Raw genomic sequence first — 23,148 nt, 5'->3', positions numbered from 1 at the left:
CCGTTATTAAGCCATACTGTCTTTGAAAATGTCAGTATTCCAATCATAGGTGATAGCTTTATATTTTAGGCGGCCATATTTGAGTTGCTGTTCGAAATTTAACATTATCAACTAAACTCTTAAGTTGTGCGTTTGTCGCCAATGTTTGATCAACGTTCTGTGGTCACACTTCGATAAGCGTGTTTGCACAAGTTGCATTTGATTTCAACCCATCTCATCGAAGCGGTGTGAGAAGATACAAACACGATTGGAACTAATTTGGGATAATTGGATTTTCATATTTTTCAAATTTCTTAAACGTGTTAGGTGCCATATAGCTGAATGTAACAATATTGCAAATTACTCATAAAACAAGTTTGTAATGTAAAAAGAAAAGCAGATGAGATTACATTTGCAGATAAATCGACATTACTTCACCATTCAATTATCCCAATTGAGTTCCAATCGTGTTTACTAATGGGGCTAATTAAAGTTGGTGCTTTTCACTGTGACTTGTCACACTGCCGACTGTTATATTGCATTACATTTCTTGAAAGAATTCATAACTGCTCTGAGGTGACAGGAAGTGACGTTTTTTGGAAGAAAAAAGCTAGACGCTTTTGTGATCTTGGTGTAAATGCCGCCTCAGCAAAATGTCAGCTCTAATGTGCTAAGTAGGTTAATTACTATGTAGCACACATTTGATACATGTTATTTGATACTTTGTGATAATTTGCATAGCTTTTACACCAATCAGTGATGATCACTTACATTATATAGTCGAGGAACTGACGATGGTATAGCTTGGTGTGAACCACACAAGATTATATTGTCCAGTTAAGAATGTCGGTATGGACCCACTCGAATTCTCTCAGAGTATGTACTTTGGATTTCCTCTCCCGTAAGGCTTCCTTGAGCATGAGCAAACTATTTAATAAATTGCGCCCTCATTGGTTCTTCGTCGCAATCCCCGCAAGAGATCTTTTTACCAGGTGCAGGACTCCGGTAAGGCTTACAAATTTGTATCTCTCCGCAACCCGATAGAATTAGTTGTTCAAAATGCAAAGCTTTATCAAAGTTCAGTATCGCTATGCAGTTTTAAAGTAAGGGCCTTTCTATAAAAAAACTACTGCACATTGTATCACCACGGGTGACTTTCATGAACTAGACTCTGTTTCTGCAAGGGGTTTACCGTGACTTCGCAGCTCAATGACCTAAGAGAATACTAGTGGCCTGGGCGTTACTTTGAAAGGCTTTACTCGGTTTATCTCGGCAGATGACGTCACTCTTCAAAACCTAAGTCATCCTACTTACAGCGAGGTTTGTTTATGTCTATGTGGCTTGCTACTGACATATGAATTTTGCGATCTTCGGGAGTTGAACAGCCTCACGTCCAGGCTTATGTTTGAGCTCGTCTCACTGGTATGACCCTCGGACGTGTTAATTGAAAAGGACCCGGACACATTTAAATCGAGCTTAGGACATGAATGGACTTTTCAAAGGCAATTGTGCCTCAGTACAATCCGTTCAATTATACATTATTACGTAGCTATAGCTAGGATACACAACATTATGCAAGCTACTGACTCGGATGACAAGCAGGTATATTGTCAAGCAAATATTCACAGTAATCTAGTGCTCCTTTTAGTGACATTCTAGGTAATGCAAGATTCGGTTGACGTCATTAAAAAATGAAAGACTTGACCTTTCACTCTAACTTATCTTAAGGAATCCTTCTACTAGTCTCTTTCAAATCAAGAATAACAATCGGGGGTCATTTTGCAAATTTTGGTCCTTGGGAGACAATTAGCCCCACCTCTAAAATTCAAAATGGCCGCCACCGCCGCGTGAACTCTATCGGAAAAAAAATCCGATTTTCAAAACAATAAGCCGGCGACAACTTAATTTTACCATGAGCTTCACAATGAGCCCCCCACAAGTGGTAGACCAATAAGTTTGAGAGTCCGAACCTCTGTCCCCGAGGCGTATTCCGCTTTGGGAGAATTGAAGGAATGTGTGTACATGTATGTCTACTTTGGACAACAAGAGTAAAGATCAGTAAGCACTGTTTGTGTCAATAACCTAGGGAATCATTCGCGATGGAATATGTAGTTAGAACGCCCCATAGATACCCTCTTTCATCTCATCCACAATCTACTATCAACCTCAAGGAGTGACTTTGGTGTTTTGACCTGTAACACTGGAAAATATTAAGTTCTTTGTTTTGCGCATGCGTCTTCGCGCTTAGAGTTTTTTTTTTAGTTTTCCAAGAAAGAAAAGAGTGTATTTGAATAGGACTTTGCTTTTCTGCTTACAGATTTTTGTTTAAAAAATTTTGTAAAATTTATATTCTATGAAAGCCTACATGCTTGCAGTATATCACACTGTATTGTAAATTATGGAGGTGAAAGAGAACCTTCGGCGTTGATTCTTGAATGGGTCACACTCATGTTACACGGAAACAATCAAGAAATTTGTATAAAAACGTTTCTGTTGAAATCTTTCTTTACGTTTTTGAACCGCTCACAATCTTACCTTTCAAAATTTCGAGTGGACGCAAAACAAAGGATCTAATTCACTGGCGTTCGTTCGCTAGACCGTCTGCTAGATCGATCGATTTTCTGCTCGATCTATGATCGATCCATCAGTCGATAAGCCCGCCACTGTAATCTGCAGTAGCGCCGAGGGTATATCGACTACGGGATCGATAGATTGAGCAGAAAACCGATCGATCTGGCAGACTGCCCAGCGAACGAGCGCCCGTGATCTAATTCCTCTGGCCCGTGTGTCGGATCCGTTAAGTCTAGTAACTTAGAACCTACCTTGACGTTGAAACCTAACACTCGGAATGAAAGTGCAATTCTTCCGAATGGATCTCCACTGTAACCCTCATGTACGAGATTTTATCAATACACCTACGAAGCTTTCCTTTCTTCGAGGATACTCGGTTGCAACATAATTGGTAAAATTGTCTTTCTCTATCGTTGGCTACTGCAGTTAAATTCCCCGAGATTTCATCTCCATCGTTCTCGCGTGACGGAGCTCTATTCCCGCTTTGTTCCCATAATATCAAAATTTGCACGGTGACCCGTACATATAATGTACATTGTGAAAGAGAACGGTAGAAAGTTTCCTTGAGGAAAGCCTTTGAGCAAAGGCCAATAATGGCTACCTTTTGATGATTTTTTTTCGCTATTTTTTATTTTAATGTCAACCATAATTTCTTGTTCTATTCCCCAAAGCACGTTGATATACGTAATAGTCAGCTTATCAACTTCACCCTGTACACGAGTAAATTTTACTGGTATTGTTGACAAGTGCAAACAATAACGGCGCATTTTACACATGGAAGCTAGGCTGACAAACTAGATAGTGGGTGTTTCAACATTCTTTTGAGAGTAGACATACAACATGCAAATATTATATTGAACAAATCATCAAAGGTTGGCATTACTGGCTCTTTATGTCTTTCAATTTTGAGGCCCTTACTGTCATAATAACATTGCAATTTAGTACTCTCTGTGACCGAGACTGCCGGACTTTTTGACAGTCCGATGATGCTGCTCCCACGCACTATGACTCCAGAGTGTATGGCATAAGGCCCCCCTTGGGTTTATTTTTGTTCTGGTGGGGTAGTTCACTCGGAGACTTTGTAATATGAGAGTGCCCACTCACTAGGGATGGGGCAACATTAGGATAAAGCTACGAGCTTGTAATGAGCCAAATTGACAGTTTAATGTGAAAACGATACTAGTGTTCGGCGCGATGCTATTTCTGCGAAGTTCACTCACCGATCCGGGTCTTAACCTAGAATGTAATGAATGTATCTGGCGATGGGAAAGTCAAGCTTATGAGCCACATAAACTGCATAGTGTCAAAATAGGTAATAAAAATGTGCATAATACTGTTTTCAGCCTAGGCCAATGGCCAGTATACGTTTGTCATATCTGGCAATGAGTAATTCAGTGAAATTCTACCATAAGCGCCATGAGCTACAGCGAAGCGCGTCAAGCGGTGTCACCGAAAATAAGCCACACGGACAAACGGTATAAGAAACGAATGTGCCTTTGTGATACCTTGGGTGAAACAGAGACCCACCCATACTAAGTCTGCGTTACATATGCAAGCCTACATTCGCAGATCAAGCATTGTTCAAGGTGTTAGGTTGAATAGCTAATGAACAAATCGACCGAAGGTAACGTTTTGCGTCTACACTGTGGTTTGCTGCAGTCTAAACGAAACATATGTCATGTTTCTCGTGTAAACTAGAAAAAAAACAAAACAAAACAAAAGACTTGCATGTGCTATAAATACCACTTAATATAGGACACATTTAGCAGGAATGTCAGCATGCGTGGAAAATGGAAATTGACCTCGTCAATTAGAGCCGACTCGGTATCAGCGACCTTTAACCTCTTCGTGATCATGATCGTAATGTAAACTCTTCAGAGCACGACGGCCCATTCTGTAAATTTCTGGTTCACACGACCGCAAGGTGGCGACCAGATGATCTAATTGCCATGGGGTCTTTTAGCGTGGTGGGGGTCCACGACCTTTTAATGTGAAAAGCAGACAGCGTTTATTTTTATTTTTGGACAAGAATTCCCACGAATTCCTGTCAAGGGCGAAAGGGATTAATTGTAACGCTGTGTTCACATCGCAGTGGTGCCGACACGCTGGCCAAAGTCCCGTCACTTGAAGCGAATGCCAGGATCAATATTGTTTCCGGATTTGATGAGCTCGTCCGCCCTTCACCAAGCCGGGAAGACTAATTAGCAACACGATTCTTGCGGACTGGTCGAAGTGTTCATTTATTCTTAGACTACATGACGACAATGATGGTGTTGGTGTATGGAACGATACTCATCTCAGTTCTGTTTACTGAACAGGGTAAGTATTTCGAGATAACTACGCTGTCCAATTTTTCTACGACACAAATTTTCCTCTTTTGTGACGTCGCCACTATTTTAAGGCCAAATAGTTTCATTCAATACCCTTTGACTTATTTGGTACTTCAGCGGTTTTTAACTTATAAGTACTTTTATTTGTTATCAGCGGCAGTGTCTCCCTTCCTAATTGCCCGAAGGATTAAATGGGTGTATATTTGGGGTAAAAAACCTCAATGTTGGTATTAATGATCAAAATTAATTTAAGTAAAAAACTTGACGCTATTTTCTAAAATGCAACATTTCACTTGAAAGAAAGGTATATGTAGGAAAAACGACTTTTTAATTTTGCATTATCTATCCTCATTCTAAAATGATACGGGTTGAAAGACTGACACTCAAAAAAGTGATTAAAATCATGATTAGCAAAATTCAAACGCCTCTTATTCAAAAAGTAAGAACTTTATTGCGAAGCAAAATAGCCATTTTGTTATGTAGCATTTAAAGAACATAATGTTAAAATTTCAGAAAATTTGACCAGGCCAGATGGAGTTAAATTCTTTGGATAATCTTGAAAATAGGAGAGAAAAGAAACCAGAATATTGCGTAATTTGCATACATTTGCATAAATTAACACTTCTTTATCATGCAACTTTCGACAGCTTGACAAGCTAAGAGGTGAACCAAACCAATATTTTAATCTTGGCTAACAAATTAATTAAAATTGAAAAAATATTTGCAAAAAAAAGATGTTTGAGCAAAATACACTTTGTTGGGTGCAGCGTCCCCGTAATAGATTGATTTCTAATAACTATAACCTGGATGAAAGTCTTTTGGTTCACGAACTTGACAAGATAACTAGTCAGACAGCAAAGAAGCCCTTCAAGGGAAATTGAAATGAGCGAATGAACTATTGAGTCGTTGTCATGATATTCGAGTCTTTGCCGTTTAAATTTAAGTTGCCGAAGTAAATGTACATTCTACTCTAGGTATCCACCCGTTCCTTAAACTTGGCCGCTATCTCAATCGGAAGGTCAACTACAGTGCAAAGGTCAGCGCAGCTTCATTTAGCTCAGGTTAATAGCCTTCTCACGCGGCGTTTTTGGACATGTTACAAAAAGGGATTTTGCTTCCTTTCAGTCGAAATGATAGTATGGTATTAAATGTACAAATAATCAACAGCGATGACGAGTTCTACATTCTCTTAAACATGTACTGATTAATAACTGCCAGCAAACATTTTCCTATAACCATCCAAATGATCTTATTTTTTGCTAGCAAACAGTCTCCCCTTTACATCATAGAAGCAAATAAAACAAACGAGCATTTGTTATCCCAATCTATAGTTTTTCTCAAAAAACCCGTCACAGCTCAACCGAACAAGAATTATGAAGCTCATAGGTCATCGTATGCATATGTGATATCAGTTTTCCCAAACAGTAAATCCAATGTAACAGTTGTTATACGATATTTAGGGCAACACATAAAATATTTCCCTGCGTCACAAGTTGCCAATGCCGTAATCCATAACTTGTCACTGGCCAAAACAAATCTAGCCTACTACTATAGAAATGTAATCCGACTATTAGAGGAGTTGAAATTTCCATCCTGCCTGTTTCATGCCGAAACAGCTGTAGCCTAGACACGTAATCCGATTATGTGAGGAATTGAAATTTCTGTCTGATTTAATGTGTTAAAAATTAATTTAAAACAGATTACTCTAGCTTTGACATTAATGATTAAATATGCAAGCTGCTACATGTGACCACAGTCCCTCCATGATGATTTAGGGACTTTGATGTGATAGAAGAAATTCGCTACTCTCACAACAGTTCATCAACAGTTTTATTATCACCGTTAATATCATCATCGTCGTCATTATTATTGTTCCAACTATCTGACAATATTGCTATAACGGAGTTGATCATGTTCGATGTTGATTTTTATCAGATATCTTGGGGTGTATTGTAGTGTATTCCTCATCATGAGTGTGTCCTGAAAGACAATTATGACTTCATGAACAACTCCTGTAAATTTTGCCAGCTTCTGCATGGAAAGGAAGACTGTTTACTCCCTTCGGTAATTTTCACTTACGTTGTGTTTTTGCCGGGTTCCACGACGACTGCCAAAACATATATCATATATCACTCATTTATATCCACAAACAACATAGCCCTGAAGCGAATGCCGATTTCAACTAATAATGACGACAGCTGTGTTAGCTAGTATACTGTTGTAGTGACTGATGTGAGCGTTGTCAGATCAAACGTGATAGCCTAAGGGTACCCTTGCGTCTTGTATTTTTAAAAGGAAACTTTTACGGCAGTTTTGACTGTGGTTGAGGCTCATTCATACTTTGTGTGATTTCATGTTTTTCTATTACTTATGTGTCCGTTTATATATATATATATATATATATATATATATATATATATATATATATATATATATATATATATATATATATAATTTTTTTTTCAAACATTTCATAAACGCCTCAATGGACATCGCTCAAATATTAAAACAAACAAATCAGACAGATCTCCCTACGTTGTTCATCACTTTAGAATGCCTGGCCACACTTTGAAAGACAATGCTCTAATTGCCATAGTACTTTGTCACATACCAAACACTAATGTTCAAATGACAAAAGAATTAGAGAGTCTCTGGATCTACAGAGTAGGAACAATCCATCCAAAGGGACTCAATGAATATGAACCCACAGCAATTTCAGATTAAGCAACTTTCTGTCTTCCGCATGTAATTCTCACCCCTCTGTTGTAATGTTGTCGCCTTTTGTGTGGATGCACAGTTCCCATCCGTCCGTCGTAATGTTCTCACCCTTCGTGTACGAGTGTGCACGAGTATGTATTCCATTTAGTGGTACCTCCAGTTTCGTTTGTATTCGTGTTGTTGTATAGCTTGATGAAGGTACGCTAGTCGCACCGAAACGTCGCTATTTTATTGCTACTCGGGATTGGAAGCAAGACGGACTTTGAACAACCCAGTTCTATAAGTCATCAGATTATATATATATATATATATATATATATATATATATATATATATATATATATATATATATATATATATATATATATATATATATGCAGTGATCGATGCCACACGGAGAGCGTTATAAATAATAACACAAATTACTTCGAGTACGCAGTAATAATATTTGTTACTTAAAGTGGCACTCCCACTTTGTAACATTTTAAAACGCATTTTGTAATGCCAACGGTCGATATTTGACGTGGCGAATACGCGCAGATCGCGAAAAAAAGTAAAAGTTGCAATGCCGGTGGCCCACCTAAATTCAGCTTCCGAACATCGAACGTTCGGCACTGGGGCCATTGTCAATAAGCTAGGGAGTACGAGTCTACGCGGCTGTTGTACGCCATAGTACCACTCGCGTCGGTGATCGGTCATGCCCCGTGGGAGAAAGCAGAGTTTACTGACTTGGCAAAAAAACATAAAAGAAAGTTTGCTGATTCCACCAGAATTCGCATAGGTGACTAATATAGCCGCTGAGAAAACTATCGGGAGCGCCTCGGCATTCTTACCAATTCACAGATTAACCCTTTCTACAGGAAAACTGTCTCAATATTTAGAGTACATTTGACTTGAAAAAAAAACAACATTTTATCATGAAAACACCCTGGATAATCGCGGTCGGCACACCTAAGTATAACAAATCTTTGCTTTGCTAAGAGAGCACTGCACGGATAGCCGACTCGAGTCGACAATGCAATACAATACACTGGCAATGGATATTGGCAGGATTTCAACATTTTGGAACTGAATATGGCAAAACTACCTTGACGCGGTAGGAGATGATATCAGTGATATAAATCTGAACTGTACATTTTCTTGCATATTCAAATTGGAAACAGCTTTAGGAAACGGAACTTAGTTTCGGCTGACAGGCTGTCTCAGCACTCACTAGCAGACGACAAAATGTAGTCATCAGAGGCGGCTAATATTTACCCGTAAAGACTGATATCTATGTGGTATTGGTTAAAAATATAATACAACTGATTGAGAATAATGAAAACGACAAAAACTAATGATCAGTTTTCAAAAAACTTACCTGAGGTAAAGCATAATGCTGTATAAAGTCTTCGCTGTGGGAGGTCACAGTAAATTAATTGCGTCCCTCGTTCGAACGTATTGTGGACTCCCTAGAATATCGTCAATCAGCACAACAACAAACCTTCGGGGGATTTCGAGTCATAATCAGAAACGATCGTAAAACTTCAGGATGTGAAAAATACGCTCCTATACGACATGTTTTTATCGATGACAAGCTGAATACAGGAATACAGTACTGGGGCGTTACTCAGAGTTTCACGCTACATGTGTCCTCTGTAGCGATCATCCTACACAGGACACATGTAGCGTGAAACTCTAATATATATAATATATATAATATATATAAACTATGAAGAAACTGTATAGATTGATGAATGTGTGCGTGATTCAAAGGTGATGCCACCCATATATCGAGTGTGCAAAAAAGTTTACGTTACGGTGTGTACTAAATTTTTAATGTGAATAAAAGTTAAAGATTCGCAGTTTCTTGTACCTTAAATCCTTTCTACAAATTGATAAGAGTGATAACTGACGGAAATTATTAAAATGCAAATTCATATTAATGCTTTTCGCAGTGTATGCGGCCAATTTGATGGCAACAAAATCACGACTGTTCAACGAGTTGCTGATTGCTCACAACAGGGAGATTTCACCTCAGAATTCATTTGACGAGCCTGTCAAGGTGAAAATGTCCCTCGTCCTGAGTAGGATCATCGAACTAGTAAGTGGGTGATTTTTTTGCTTATGAACGGACCAACGCACTCCATGGCATGTCCCTTTTATAGGACTTTCTACAGCTCTTCTTCAAAGGTTTCCCTTCATAAGAAAGTCACGAATTTCTTCAAATTTGAGTGGAATAGGAACAGAAACTGGCAACATCAATGTCATCATAAACATTAAAAAACTCGCCTTATTGTTTCAGAATATGAAGCCTCAGTATGCGAAAGTTAAAAAAATTTCTCTGACTTACAACATTGTATATACATTTTCTTTCAGGATAGAACAAATATGCTGACCATCGAGACATACAAACGCTACGTAAGTATGAAGTCAAGAATTTAAAGGGCCAGTTAAATGCTAATTGTTGATAATCTCTTCATTATTTTTATTTTGTATATTTGCAAGTTCATATTCTTCTCCAAAAATAATGTTGAAACAACCACTGCTTAGCTTGTCAACATAGCATCCTGCTTCTTATTGTTAAATTTGATTTCTAGTCCGGACCAGAATTCACTTATCAACAATAACAATGCAGTTTCTTCATATACAGGCTGAGCTGACAAGCTGAATCCTGCGTATCTCAACATGCTTTGTGGAGACGAACAAGAAATTATGATTTACATTAAAAACAAAAATAGCGAAAAATTTATCAAAACTTAGCATAAGTGGCCCTTTAAAGCCCATGTGCATGTCCGGTAATTCTCCAATCATCAATGTATCTGTAGCTTGTCCGACAGCTAGTCATCGTTCTCCTCGCACACACTCAATAACTTTCATGTTTCTAAATTTTGACTACCGCTATGAAAATATAACATTTCCTATTGGAGTGGTTGGTTCAACGTTACCATGTATTGCATGCTATTTAAGCAATAAACTACACCCAGCGACGGTATATCTCGGGATTTTGAGCAGTTCACAACATAAGTGCACGAGTGAAAGCGATTGAATACACGGTGTCTTATGCTCAAAATTGAGTGGTAAAGCCATTGTTTAGGTGCTTTATTACTATTATATCATAATATTAACCCTTTCTCACCATGGTTTGTCCCAAATCCATTGTTTTCTATTGTAAAGTTGGACCTGTATACAGGGAACTGGGGGTGAAAGGGTTAAATCGAAATTTTGGCGCGAAACTTCAAAAGGGCAATTTTCTCTAGCTGAGAGCTCGTGCTTGTTCCATCCGTGCTACATTGCGATTATAGCAAAGTTATTTTAACGTCTCGACCAATCAGATCCCTGTATTTACGCCTTTAATGTTGTGGTATAATATTATAATTGGCATCGCATTTCTTGTCCAGAACAAGGTCATTTGCGTCAGCAACCCTATTTTCGCATTTGAAAGCTTCACATATGTTAATTAGCTAGACACCCAATATCATTTTTCAATAAACAAGAAATGACCATCACATCCGCATGATATCCATAGCTATGAATATAGATTTTCTCTCTTTTCTATTTGTTCGAAAGTGGCGCAGTTACTTTTAACATTCCTCTTCTGTAATTCTGCGCACCAATATTTAGCTGTCGAGGTTATCCGGTGTTTGAACTTTGTGATACCAAACTATACAGCAGTATGCAGTGAGTCAGTTCAGTGTACCCTCAAACTCAAAACCAACCTTTCGTTTCGTTCATGCGTTGCATGTAAATCATGATCTATGCATAAAAGAATATAAAAAATAATAAACATTTCTTTCTATGTAAATTTCAAAACCAGACATGCATGACAATTGTGTCGAGATTACCGCTGAATGTATACTTGTTATCTTGCTGGGACACGTCATATTATTAGATTTTCTGCCCTGTCATTTCCCAATACAGACATGGGAAGATTACCGTTTTGCCTGGAATCCAGAAGACTTTGGCGGGTTGACCACCATACATTTGCCTGTTGTTGACATATGGACACCAGAACGAGATCTTCGTTTATATTACGGGTGAGACTTTTTATTTGATCATTGCTTCTCTATTTTCATTTGCATATCTTGCGAGTGTCAGGTTTTTTCTCTCCTGGGCCCGCAGTATTTTGTATGTGAGGAGAGTTTCATGTATGTTTTCAAATTCCATGCATATGTTTAAATCAACGCCAGAATGCTAAAACGGCGGGATGAGGGGGGAGGTCAAATACAGTAACATGTAAAGATCCGCCACGTTTGCGGATAACTGTCCATCTCCTGTACTTTATCTCTAGAAGTCCCAAGTGCTGGCGGGAGAATTTATCTGCCGATTAATGACACCAGAATGTTATGTTTCAACCACGCTCCTTTCTATACCTGTGGCCAGTATGTGAAAGTCTTCTTTATCTCGACAATCATATATTTAGATCAAAGATGCAGAATACAAAGTGCCGTCCTTAGATACCTGACAGCCATTCAACATTGATAAAAAGATGGTTTTCTTGCGATATTATAACAGGTCTGAGTACAGCATCGATCAATCAGCAAGCTCTGGCTACGCATCTGTTAGGAACAATGGTCTGATTTCCATGCTGACAAGACCCGCCTCGCGAACGACGGCCCAGTGCGTGTCAGACGACGCCGACAGGACGGTGCGCAACTGTTCTTTCGTCTATGGACTGTGGAGCTACGGAAGCAACGAGGTGGAGTTCTCAGCTGCGGAAAAGCCAGTCGATACTCGACTGTTTGCTGGTAACATAAATTTTGAACTTTTGAGCTCAACTGCGGAGAGAAAGCAAGTAACCCACCCAGATGACCCGAGTATTATCAACGACGAACTCGCCTTTACCGTCAACCTGAAATCGAATGACATTGCTAGTTACAAATATGAGTACGCCACTGGCTCTGCAAATAGTCACTTTTTGCACGAAAGGCTAACACATCCTTGCACCACAGTGGTATTAATACTTATGGGCCTCATTGCGAATATTCTAATTTCATAATAATTTTCCATTCACGAGAACTCTAGGAACCCAGCTTACTTAGGATATACTTCACGGCACATGTACCCCAGACCTGTAAGCATGAGTACGGTTACCCGTATCTTTAATGGTATTGCACTCTTCCACAGTCGATGACGTCAAAACAGAACAGACAGAAAGTCTAATGATTTTTCTTTGCGACCGGTGCTTTAATATATTAAGCAATGATTATAGAGAAGATACGATGAAAATATAGACATGTAATACAATGTGAGTGGAAATATGAACCCTTGGACGGACACGGACTTAAATTACAATCTTCATCAGCTGATGTCAACGCTGATAGATATTTCTGTGAGTAAATATCAAAAGTAGTGAGCATATAATTTTAATCAACTTTAACATGATTTTTAAGTCACGGTTCTGTTCAGAAAGTACTGTGACAGTAATTACTTGACACGATAGAAAATAAATGCATATTCAGTAGGTAACTGTCGAGACTTGTACCTGTGTATAAATACATGTATCTATAATATATATGTGTTGTGTATTTTAAGTGAGAGCTTGCGTGCATCCGTTCATTCATCCAGGAGCACGTATGGACGTACGCATGTGTACTCAACGCAATATTTTAATCACACAAACGAATTTGTCATAATTTTTTTTTGAAAAAAAATGTCATGAACTGCATGACGTCGATATCTACTTGAATATTATACATTTTTTTAAAGTGATGCCATACACATATTTACAGAGAATGGTTCTTGGTCCATGTGCCATGTTAAAACACTGCGCAGTAGTTTGGATATTGATAAAGTTACACAATATGCTATGGCGAGGAAGATGAATGAGACCTCAAGAATCACGCATGCGTAATACGCATTCTTTTCCATGTAAACTGCAGTACGCTAGGTATACTTGAAAGATATATTCGCCGCAAAGCATTGAAGTTCTAACTGACAAAAAAGTAATGTATTCATTCATTTGCATGAAGTCACGTGGATTGCATCGTATTGGATTAGAAACGTTTTGTAACAATTTACATCACACACATAAGAAAGATTTTGTAAAACACGATAAAAGTATCAAGTTCAATAAATTTACATTCAACTCTACAAATCCCTCTTGTCCAAACTATAGTGACGCGACTGTAATGTAAAGCTATTATGGACATGTAGTTGGCTCACGACATTTTGTTTACGTAATTCGAAAACACACAATGTTCTGCTTAATGAATAGAAAAAAAAATCAGAAATGATAGGATATGACATCATTGTCAAATAATTGAGCCTTATGTGTATGTAATGTGAATGAAAATATATTAAGTTCATCATCTAGTGTTCTTCAAGTTATTGTTTTCAATTTTTGTAGTATTAATATTTGCATTGAAAAAAGCCTCCTTGAAACAACCTCTTTCCAAAAGTAAAACGTGTGCATCCATGAAACTACAATAATTATGGAGGTAAAAATTATGTACTCATGTAAGATATCAAATATCGCCAGTTTATTTTAATATACCATCACATTAAAATTAACATTTATTTTGAATGATTAAATACGCTTTCTAAGATTGGATTTTGATGAGGAGAGACTGATTATCCTCGACCGCTGACCTCTAAGCCCCTGCAGAACTGGATCGAAGTCATGACCCAGTTTCTTTGTCGTTTTCAAACAGTAAAAGAGGAAGGTAATTCGTTGTATTTTAACGCACGCCACTGGCAGTGAACAAGCATCAACCTGTTTCAGTATTTGCGTTTATTTTGAAAAGTTGAATTCAGTTAGTGTGCATAGCACATAGCACATGGAATTCCGACATACATGTAGGTGTAAGAGAAGATAGTTAGTTTCTGAAAATATACTCACAAAAATATTTTCTTGTGGGTTTTAACATTATCATATACAAACTTGATTGGACACATTTTACAGTCACGATAAAATCGAAAAAACAATTTTACCAAAACTTATTGACTTCATAAAAACGACAGCTAGAATTAACATCGCACAGTTGATGAAAAAAATCCACCTATTTTGCGACCCCTTTAAATTGAATCAGAAGGATATGTTTATTTAATCGCAATAATGTCCACAGTTTTTTGCCCTATTAGTATTTAATTCATATTCTCTCATAGTACGCTAAAAGGATTGTTCCCAGACTTCGAATGTTGAACTCGGGGGGCGGGGGGGGGGGGCGTTCTTGTGTCAGACAAATTATGCGACACTTTCCTTTATGATGTCGTCGTTTTTGTTGCTGCAGTAAACATTCGGTTTGGCTGTTATTCAATGCTCAGTTCCTGCTAGAGGTCATCGCCCTTTGCAGATTAAAGCAAATCAAAACTGATGGCAAATTTACCCTGTCTTTTAGCAGGAAGCCGAAAACACCAATGAAGGCTGACAGAAATTAGACGTTGAATTAAAGATAATTAACTACCCGACCAAGCTTGTCATGTTTCACGTGAATACATATTAGACGTGCAAAAGTCATTATAAGTATAACACGCAGATAAACCTCGAGTAAATAGACAATTAAAGGAAAAATAAAATTGGACGGAGCATGATAGGAAGTGAAAATGTAGTTTAAAATACTTATTTACGGCAAAATGTTTGCAGTTTCCTGTGAGTTCGAGCGCGGCGGAAAACAGAGAGCGGTGAAAGTTGAAATCTATTTCTCGGCAGCACACTGTCAAATCCTGCAGCCAGATAAGTTAGTACGTACCTCGAAATTGAAAGATTTAACGTATGTACTGAAACTTTCCGTCAGGAAATTTTAAACCATTTCCTTTCGCAATCTGGAATAAACATCTAGGGATCACCGTGCAAAATGCGGTACTACAGAAACAATTTTAATTCCAAGAGATTCAAAATGAGACCCTAGAAGTGGTAGTTTGAAAATATATTGTAAAAATTTGAGATTCCGTATATCTGTCTGTTTGCGAGGCACATTCTACCTCAAAAGCCGGAAATCATGGGCCAGCCTTATATGAGCCAGCAGCTGCCAGACATTTTCTTTACCACACGTTCAGAAATTTTGACAAACAGACGACAATGCAATTTACCTCAATCCAATATGTAGTTACTTAAAGTCACAATATGACGGTCTTTGTTTGATAAATATGTTAGTTGAAGGACGGATATCAGGAAAAATAGAACCCTATAGCTCGATTCAGCTACGGGGCGTCAATAGAACGGTAAGTACCTAAACGAAGCATGGACCACTTAGTGTGGAACTATCAATTGGGGCATTCTTCAAGTAAGCATTCGCGGAACAAAAGACCTCGAACGACCTATTGTTGTTCTTTGCACGACTGATGTCAATCCAACACCATGTCGGCTATTGAAAGCAGAAGTCCATCTCTGTACATGTATACTGCCAATGTAATGTATGCTTCATTAAAGAAGAATACATTAATGTGCAGACTATCCGTGGTGGCGCCCTTAAAACTTAACGCTCTCGCCGGCTGCTTTGGTGTGCAACGCTGTTGAAGATGTGGTGTCTCGCATCGACAAAGTGGTTGTGCCGGCTTGCGAGGACTTCACACGTCGTTTCTTCAGGAACGCTTGTTTCACCTAAAATTGAACAGAACATGAAATAATAGATTTTTTTAGGTGTTACATGTCTCATTGAGGTTTTATTTTGACCCAATATCACATTTTGGCAAAAATTTAACACAATTTGCGGTAATTTTTAAACGCGAACTGATAGATTAGTTTAGTTTACTTTTCGATGTTTCGAGTTGGGTGCGATGAGAAAGAAATGTGTGCGAATCATCTGACTTCTGTGCTTCTTCATCCACCCGTTTTCAACATTGCAAAAGAATGTAAAGACACTCTGTCCGACTGCGTCAAAGTGTGTCAACTTTTCACATTTCTTTCTTGAAACACTATGCAAAAACGGTTTACTTTGTCAGCAAAGGGCACTTACATCGGGGAAAATAAATCACATTTTCTAATGTCAGTCTTTCTATTGCTGTCATTTAAGAATGGGAGTAGATTATTCAAACAAAAATGCCGTTTTTTCTAATGGGTATTAAGTTTTATACAGGAGTCATAACTAAAAGTCGATTTAATAAACGTTTCTATTGTAATACCAAAATTGAGGTTTTCTCCAACCCCTTCATGCTTCGACAACACCATTACTACCATACTAGACTTCAAGTTCAATTTCTTGCTTTTTGAAAATGTACAATACGCGGGGTTTTCATGATGTCGACTTTTATGAGAAATATCAATTTGCTAGGGGAAAAGTTTGCCGGTAACATGCAAGGCTAACCTAAACCACATTTTCAATGAAATGGTAAGTCATGATTAAATCTCACAAGAAACTTTGCACGACTTGACAATAACACAGCGTTTACGCTGGTTGCACTTTATCAGAAGGGAGTACGATAGTCTAATAGAAGTGCAAGAGGAGGTGACCAATCACGGATGCTATTCCATCAACTGCTGACTTTTTCCCCTCATCGATGATGCTTTCGGTACTACCGTTAATTTTTTCTGTGTCATATAGCTCACAAGTCTTTCACAAGCAAGCACGTGAATTTGTGTAGGCAAGAGCTTTGCAGGGCAATGTTAGGTTACCCATTAAGTAGAAAATACAATTTCGATCAAATTCTGTCTTTCCGCAAACCTAAATCCTATAGCATAACGTATGACATACTAATCCTAGACGCTTAGACGTGTTGCACGTATATTACGCTCAACCGAATCGTATTACGCAATGAATGCTCAAAGCCAAATAGTCTGTCTCCTTACGTGAATAACTCCGGCATTGAAAAATATCCCTTCTTTGATTTTCGTGAGTTAAAATTCAAAAGGAAAATTCTTTTGGCATGCAGGGTTTCTGATAAATAGGTTTACAGACGTCAAACAAGACATGCGCACTTACCTCCTCATTCATTGCGCAGTGAAGGACGAATATGAAAACTCCCTGAAATGCAATCAACGAAAGAGAAAATTGAGGACGCCTTATAATCTTGATCGCATTCAACTCTAAACTAGTCATGGTTTCCGAGCATAGCGTTCCGAAGATGATCGACATGTAACGTGCTGAGCATACTAATTGACTATCAAGGGTAATATATCAGTGCAATGAAATGATAAAACTGATAGAAAAATCGATAAAAAACATTATAACTTGGAAAGAGTTGGCGCAAATAGTTGCAAACATTGATCGATTAATGACTTAATAGCATCACCGCTCTTATTTTTCCACTCAACGTACATGTCTTTAATGCAGTAATGCCTGTATCTTTAATTTTACAGTGCCTCCAGCTTACATTTTTAATTTTTCGCGCATTGGATTTGCACAGGGTACTACATCAAATGGACCATAATTTGCAGACTCATAATTATATCCAACTAATCACGATCATAATCATTTTTTCGTTCGATTTTAACCCCGTGCAAATAACAACCCGATTTACAATCAAATGAGAATGGCCCTGAACGTGATCGATGGATGTTTTTTTTTATATCATATCTGATCAGAAGCAAACACGATTGCTTTCAAAATGAAAGCCTTCCAACACCGAACTGCTGAAGGCTGCCAATTAAACATAGACATGATTTTATGATTGGCAATTTCATCTACAGCCTCAGGACGAACAATGAAGTCATTCAAAATGAGAAATACGATTTAACTATTCCAGATTACCTGAAGGGCGTTGCAGATAATGAAAAGGTATTGGAATATGACCGTGTTCTCGTTTATTGCGAAGGCGCCGAACAGCCACGTGAGACCAAGCAACGGCTGCAACATTACAATTGCACGAATGCCAACCCTAAGAACCAGGAAAAAAGAACATGTGTTACAAGTTCAGATTATTTGACTTGGTGATCTGATAGCACAGATGTAAACTACACAATGAGGAAAAGCTCTTTGCGCCAAAACTTAAAATGTAAAGGGACGAACATAAATACTACAGTAACTATCCTAACGGTTTACAACGACGTCAACGATCAAAATGCATCCGCCAAAATTTGCTCAACAGTGAGGAATTTTGGTCCCATCATATGGTTCCTATCGGTCATCTGCAGTTTGAGGTCACAAGTCCCCGATGGCGTGTCTAAAATGCATTTCCTATGCAGTTCGAATGGCAGAAAGTTTTTGAAAAACATTGTCAAGGAACGGTAAGCAGGTATTTCCATACCTCAATCTTTGACAACTCTCGGGCAGAAATTCTCATCCTGATTAGACGGCGTATTTTGGTGAGATTACTGTCTACTCACTGTATACTCATATACTATCAATGTATCCTTACCCGATGCGGCTATAGTCGCTGTATTAGTGAACAAGACAATAAATTTCAGGATGAAGTCAGAGTCACGACACGGGTACGCGAGTGGCAATTTTTCTTACCTTAATCTTTGAATATCAGTCTTGTCCGCGTTGGCTTTCAGAGTCATAAATACCCGTAATACCAGAATGAGGATCACGGCATTCGCCTGCACGAGTAAGATAAATTGATAAATGTATCATGAGTATAACGTAAATGAGCATGAATAGTTGACAAATTGATTGCGGCTTTGAGCAGTCAAGGTAGCTTTAGGCAGTCCGCGCCTCGAAATGCAAGGACTTAAACTTTGCCCAAAACTTTGTGGAAGGAAACTTTAAATCATTTTCGAACCAAAAAATAAAAATAAGGGTTACCAAGGCACAATTTGGTACTGGAGAAACTAAACACCCGATATTTTCTGACTCTTGAAATTCAAAATGACGGCCATCCCAGTGTTAACTCTATGGGGGAAATTTTCACAAACATCAGCCAACTAGGATTTTCGTTATTCCATGAGCTTCAAAATGAGCACCAACAAGCTCCAAGCCAAAACAGTAAATGTTAAAGTGCGCCTCTCTGAATGAGTAAAAAGAAGAGGTTCAATCCGTCACAATGACGATCAGGTTTCAGAGTAGGTTCACGAACTTGACTTGGACGAGTTAAGAGTCCACTGTCGGAGAAGAAATTCAACGTTGACGAGGTCAATTGCAAGTTCTCGACAGAAAAGGGAAACGTATATAGTGCGTGTAGTGACGACACAAAGGCTTACCACAATCACAAAGATGACCGGTCCAGCGAAAGCCCATATCAAACCGTCCTCGAACGAAAGCCAACATCTGGAGATTGGTAAATCAGAAATAGTTTAAAGAACGTGAGCAATGCTTGAAAGATAATTTGCATTCATTTGTTCTTTTTACTGTCGTCGTCGTCGTCGTTGTTGTTATTGTTGTTGTCTACTTTCCGGTGATATTGAATATATTAAATTTTACACTTGAGGGAGTCAAGTTAAGTTTTAAAACATGCCGATGCAATGAGACGAGTACACTCATTGGCGGTTTAGGACATGATGCACTAGTGTACAACTCTCTTTAATATCCTAAATATGCAGTTTAAGTAATTTTTTTTATTTACAAGTTAAGTTTACTTTTAACGATTGATGCCGCTACTGAATTTCTACTTACATGCCGTTTCTGCCATAGCCTTCAAATCGGATTCCAAGAGCAATGCCGACGATGATGGCAGGCATCCCTGTCAGGAAGCAATCATCAGAGAAAATTGTTATAGTGTAGAAAACATTGTCATTTGAGGAAGAATGTCACAGATAATGGTTTAAGGGTCGATGAACGAATACGGTAAAAATTACAGTAGAAGTTTAAAAATACATGTGATTTTGTTGGACAACTTTGTCACTTCCTGCGTTCTCTCTGCTTAATGCTTCGTGGTACTCGATAGCGTATCGTCTCTTGTTCAAATATTCATGTTCATGTATTTTACCTAAATGTTATTCTTTAACAGTGAAATGTAATCCATTAATATTCGAGGTTTAAAAGCAAGAAAACGACAATAAAAACCAAACCAAACAAAACAAAACACAAAAGCCAAACTCCAAACCCTCGCAAAAAAATCCAAAAAACAAAAAATGCCAACATACTATCAAACCTTACCCCAGCCAGCAGCAACTAGACCAGCTGTCGGAACTTCTTTGGCGAACACGAAGACAGATTTGATGTACAGGTTAGCGCCCTCTATTAACATCCACGAAAACGAGGCCGTGAAGAAGTAGTGCAGCAAAACGGCAACAAGAGTGCATACGTGCTGTGAAGAGGGAGAAACATTCAGGCAGGTTAAGTTTTGCTAGTTTAAATAACACATTGTCAGATGACTGTACACTATTTGAGCTCATGGTCTGTACTTGAAAATATTCATAATGGAAAGGAACTTGAAATTGTCCCGGCATAATCAACAGATTACTAACGCTATACTCACTTCGGGTTTGGCCTCGATACCAATCAAGTAGGTAGTCTGAGCAACAGCCAAGGACACGGCGAGATTTGCATGTAGGATTATACGCTGTGATTTCCAAAGCCTGCAAGATAAAAACCCAAACATTTTTAATATTTACGTGATTATCATGATACAACAGAGAAAACAATACAAAATGTTTCAACACTAATATTGCAATTGTCGATAACATGTTGTTATACGATATTGCCATCCAAGAGTTTAAATACGCAATCATTAGCTTTCCTTAGAAAATCTTTTCCCGCATTTTCCCGAGCAATCAAAGATGGCCGAGCTTGTAAAAAGTACACCAATACAAGCTTGACACAACACATAAACGGGATGTCCTTGAAGTTGCCATGTTATTTTGCCCTGCCTGCTTCTGTGAGAGTCAAAATATTTCTGATTCATCATCGTGCCATAAAGCATAGTATCAGCCCATACCTTAAGTAGGTGTAACAACCGAGTGTCATGAGGAGACAAAAGATGGAGGACACACTGCAGATATAAGTCAGGTTCTCAAGTGCGACAGAATGTCCTGCAGACAATGGAATCTGGAAAGACAAAAATATCCTAATGCAGTAAAAAGGAATCAATAAAAACCAAAAAATTATACAGTTACAAAATTACTTTTTTAGACATATTAAAAGAAAACATAACTACGTTTAAAGCGCTTGCTCTACTAATTCTCCTCTTCATAGAGATAACAGATACACAGAATTTATTAATATCTGTACGCCAAAGACTGTTTTCCAGATTTAAACATCACTTGATCAACGCCACAACGAAAACTGTGAAACAACAATAACAAGCGATGCGGTATGGTTAAGATGTCATTCTACGGGCATCTGTTTACTGCGACAAGTTTTTCGTTTCATCATTTACATTACTTTCAATTCAGGGTCGATTAAAAAAACCCTCGCCCCTTCTATTCTCATCATAAATTGCGGGTCGCGATCTTGTGGTTATTTAGGTTACATCTCATAAGTATCCAATCTATGGACAGGCGGTCGTGTTGTTTCTATGACTACGATGATATATCAGAGTTATTGAATACATTTATTGACCTCTGATGCTGTGCATTTCAAAATTGGCAAAAATTTAATAACGCTGATAGGTTAATATCATGATCAATGTTTACTCGAGAAGAATTGAACCCGTTGAATATTTCTATGGAGGACTGTAAACGATCAGTAAGTGGATTAGACTGACACTATGATATTGTAATGTTCTGTTGAAATCGGAGTAAAATTCACGAAAACGACGAGGTCCCTTGAACATACAGGGGCGTAACTCAGGTAACGACAGCACAGCGGGCGTTAATGCAGATAGTTGACAGTTAGCCGCCACACACATTTTAAAACTAAACTCACGAATGTCCGCGTGCTGCGCTAAGAATACAGGCAGCAAGATCTTGCAAGTGCCTTAATGGTGTTCGCACCGTTTCTGGATCATAGTGAGCCATCAGTCTTACGAAAAGAACTAACGCCTGAGACGCCTGCGTGGCGTTGATGACTAATGCCTGCAAGGGCCGTGCCATTTTCAGCAGGAAATGAATTGAAAATATCTACATAGACGCATATTACGAAAACGTGAATTGCTCCGTACGATTTTTACGAAAAACCCGCATCACTTTCAATTTGCTTCATCTCGTCTGTTTGTTTGTGTTTTGTTGCGGCTAAATAATTGATGTAATTTAATAATGATTTCTAAGAAACTGTTCCTTTGTTACCTGGATTTCAATATTACAGACTTAAATCCCAATATAGGACGTTGATTATGCGAATTCTAAAGGCATGTCCGATATGGCCTTGAGAAACGGCGGGATTTACGATTTCATATAAAATCGTATCACCGTGGACTGACATGGTCGTTGTAAACCGGTGGGCAATTAAATTGTTCAGTGATTGATTTCGATATGCAAACGACATGATGTCACAGATATGTTTTGTGGCGATCTCGTAAAAGTCTATTTTGAAGCTCGCGAGCCATTCTTGTAAGTCGTCGTGGAAACTAGAAAAACATATTGGGGTAATAAAAAGAATTTCACTTGATAATTACCAGTAGAATACGATTATGGATTTTGAGCCTTTACTGCATGCGCAACGAATGAATCAGTTTGTTTAGTCGGTGATGTGGATTTTCGATGATATATCTCATTTTCATCTGACAGCGAGATTTTGGAGTGTTTTGAGATGAAGAAATGAAGCTAATCCGATAGGAATCTCTCTAAAATGGCAGCGGTTCTTATGCAGCACGTGAAATTCTAAAGTCTATTCATGCATGCACTCTATGTCAATAAAGTTGTTAATTTCGCAGC

General features: G+C 38.3%; 2 protein-coding genes across 4 annotated transcripts in view; one reads left to right on the top strand and one right to left on the bottom strand.

Annotated features, from left to right (window-relative positions):
- The first annotated feature begins 845 nt into the window (after positions 1-845).
- LOC139133178 (neuronal acetylcholine receptor subunit non-alpha-2-like) lies at positions 846-13,674 on the top strand. 3 transcript variants are annotated; one of them, XM_070699609.1, is made up of 6 exons: positions 846-984; positions 4,643-4,869; positions 9,536-9,681; positions 9,957-9,998; positions 11,499-11,614; positions 12,093-13,674. In XM_070699609.1, the coding sequence occupies exons 2-6, from the start codon at positions 4,806-4,808 to the stop codon at positions 12,574-12,576; spliced, it is 852 nt and encodes a 283-aa protein (XP_070555710.1). In that variant the 5' UTR covers positions 846-984; positions 4,643-4,805; the 3' UTR covers positions 12,577-13,674. The 3 variants fall into 3 exon arrangements, with proteins under 3 accessions (XP_070555710.1, XP_070555709.1, XP_070555711.1); XM_070699610.1 differs by lacking the exon at positions 846-984 and adding an exon at positions 6,816-6,944 and having other exon boundaries at positions 4,731-4,869; XM_070699608.1 differs by lacking the exon at positions 846-984 and having other exon boundaries at positions 4,598-4,869.
- A 71-nt stretch (positions 13,675-13,745) lies between these two features.
- Positions 13,746-23,148, bottom strand: part of LOC139133177 (adhesion G protein-coupled receptor E5-like) — a 43,100-nt gene continuing 33,697 nt past the window's right edge. Inside the window, exons 13-21 of the mRNA XM_070699607.1 lie at positions 21,273-21,382; positions 20,814-20,913; positions 20,492-20,642; positions 20,009-20,075; positions 19,597-19,663; positions 18,911-18,996; positions 18,206-18,332; positions 17,438-17,479; positions 13,746-16,119 (exon numbers count right to left, since the gene is read on the bottom strand). Of these exons, the coding sequence (XP_070555708.1) occupies positions 15,988-16,119; positions 17,438-17,479; positions 18,206-18,332; positions 18,911-18,996; positions 19,597-19,663; positions 20,009-20,075; positions 20,492-20,642; positions 20,814-20,913; positions 21,273-21,382 (882 nt within the window). The 3' untranslated portion in view covers positions 13,746-15,987. The remainder of the gene's footprint in view (positions 16,120-17,437; positions 17,480-18,205; positions 18,333-18,910; positions 18,997-19,596; positions 19,664-20,008; positions 20,076-20,491; positions 20,643-20,813; positions 20,914-21,272; positions 21,383-23,148) is intronic.

The sequence above is a fragment of the Ptychodera flava genome, chromosome 5 (genome assembly GCF_041260155.1).
Source record: "Ptychodera flava strain L36383 chromosome 5, AS_Pfla_20210202, whole genome shotgun sequence".
NCBI lineage: Eukaryota > Metazoa > Hemichordata > Enteropneusta > Ptychoderidae > Ptychodera > Ptychodera flava.
This window is presented reverse-complemented; position numbering and strand designations above follow the sequence as displayed.

Coding starts and splice junctions, on each gene's coding strand:
- LOC139133178 (XM_070699609.1), top strand. CDS start 4,806: ATGACGACAATGATGGTGTTGGTGTATGGAACGATACTCATCTCAGTT. Junction 9,999..11,498: donor TCGAGACATACAAACGCTAC/GTAAGTATGAAG, acceptor TTCCCAATACAG/ACATGGGAAGATTACCGTTT. Junction 11,615..12,092: donor GATCTTCGTTTATATTACGG/GTGAGACTTTTT, acceptor ATATTATAACAG/GTCTGAGTACAGCATCGATC.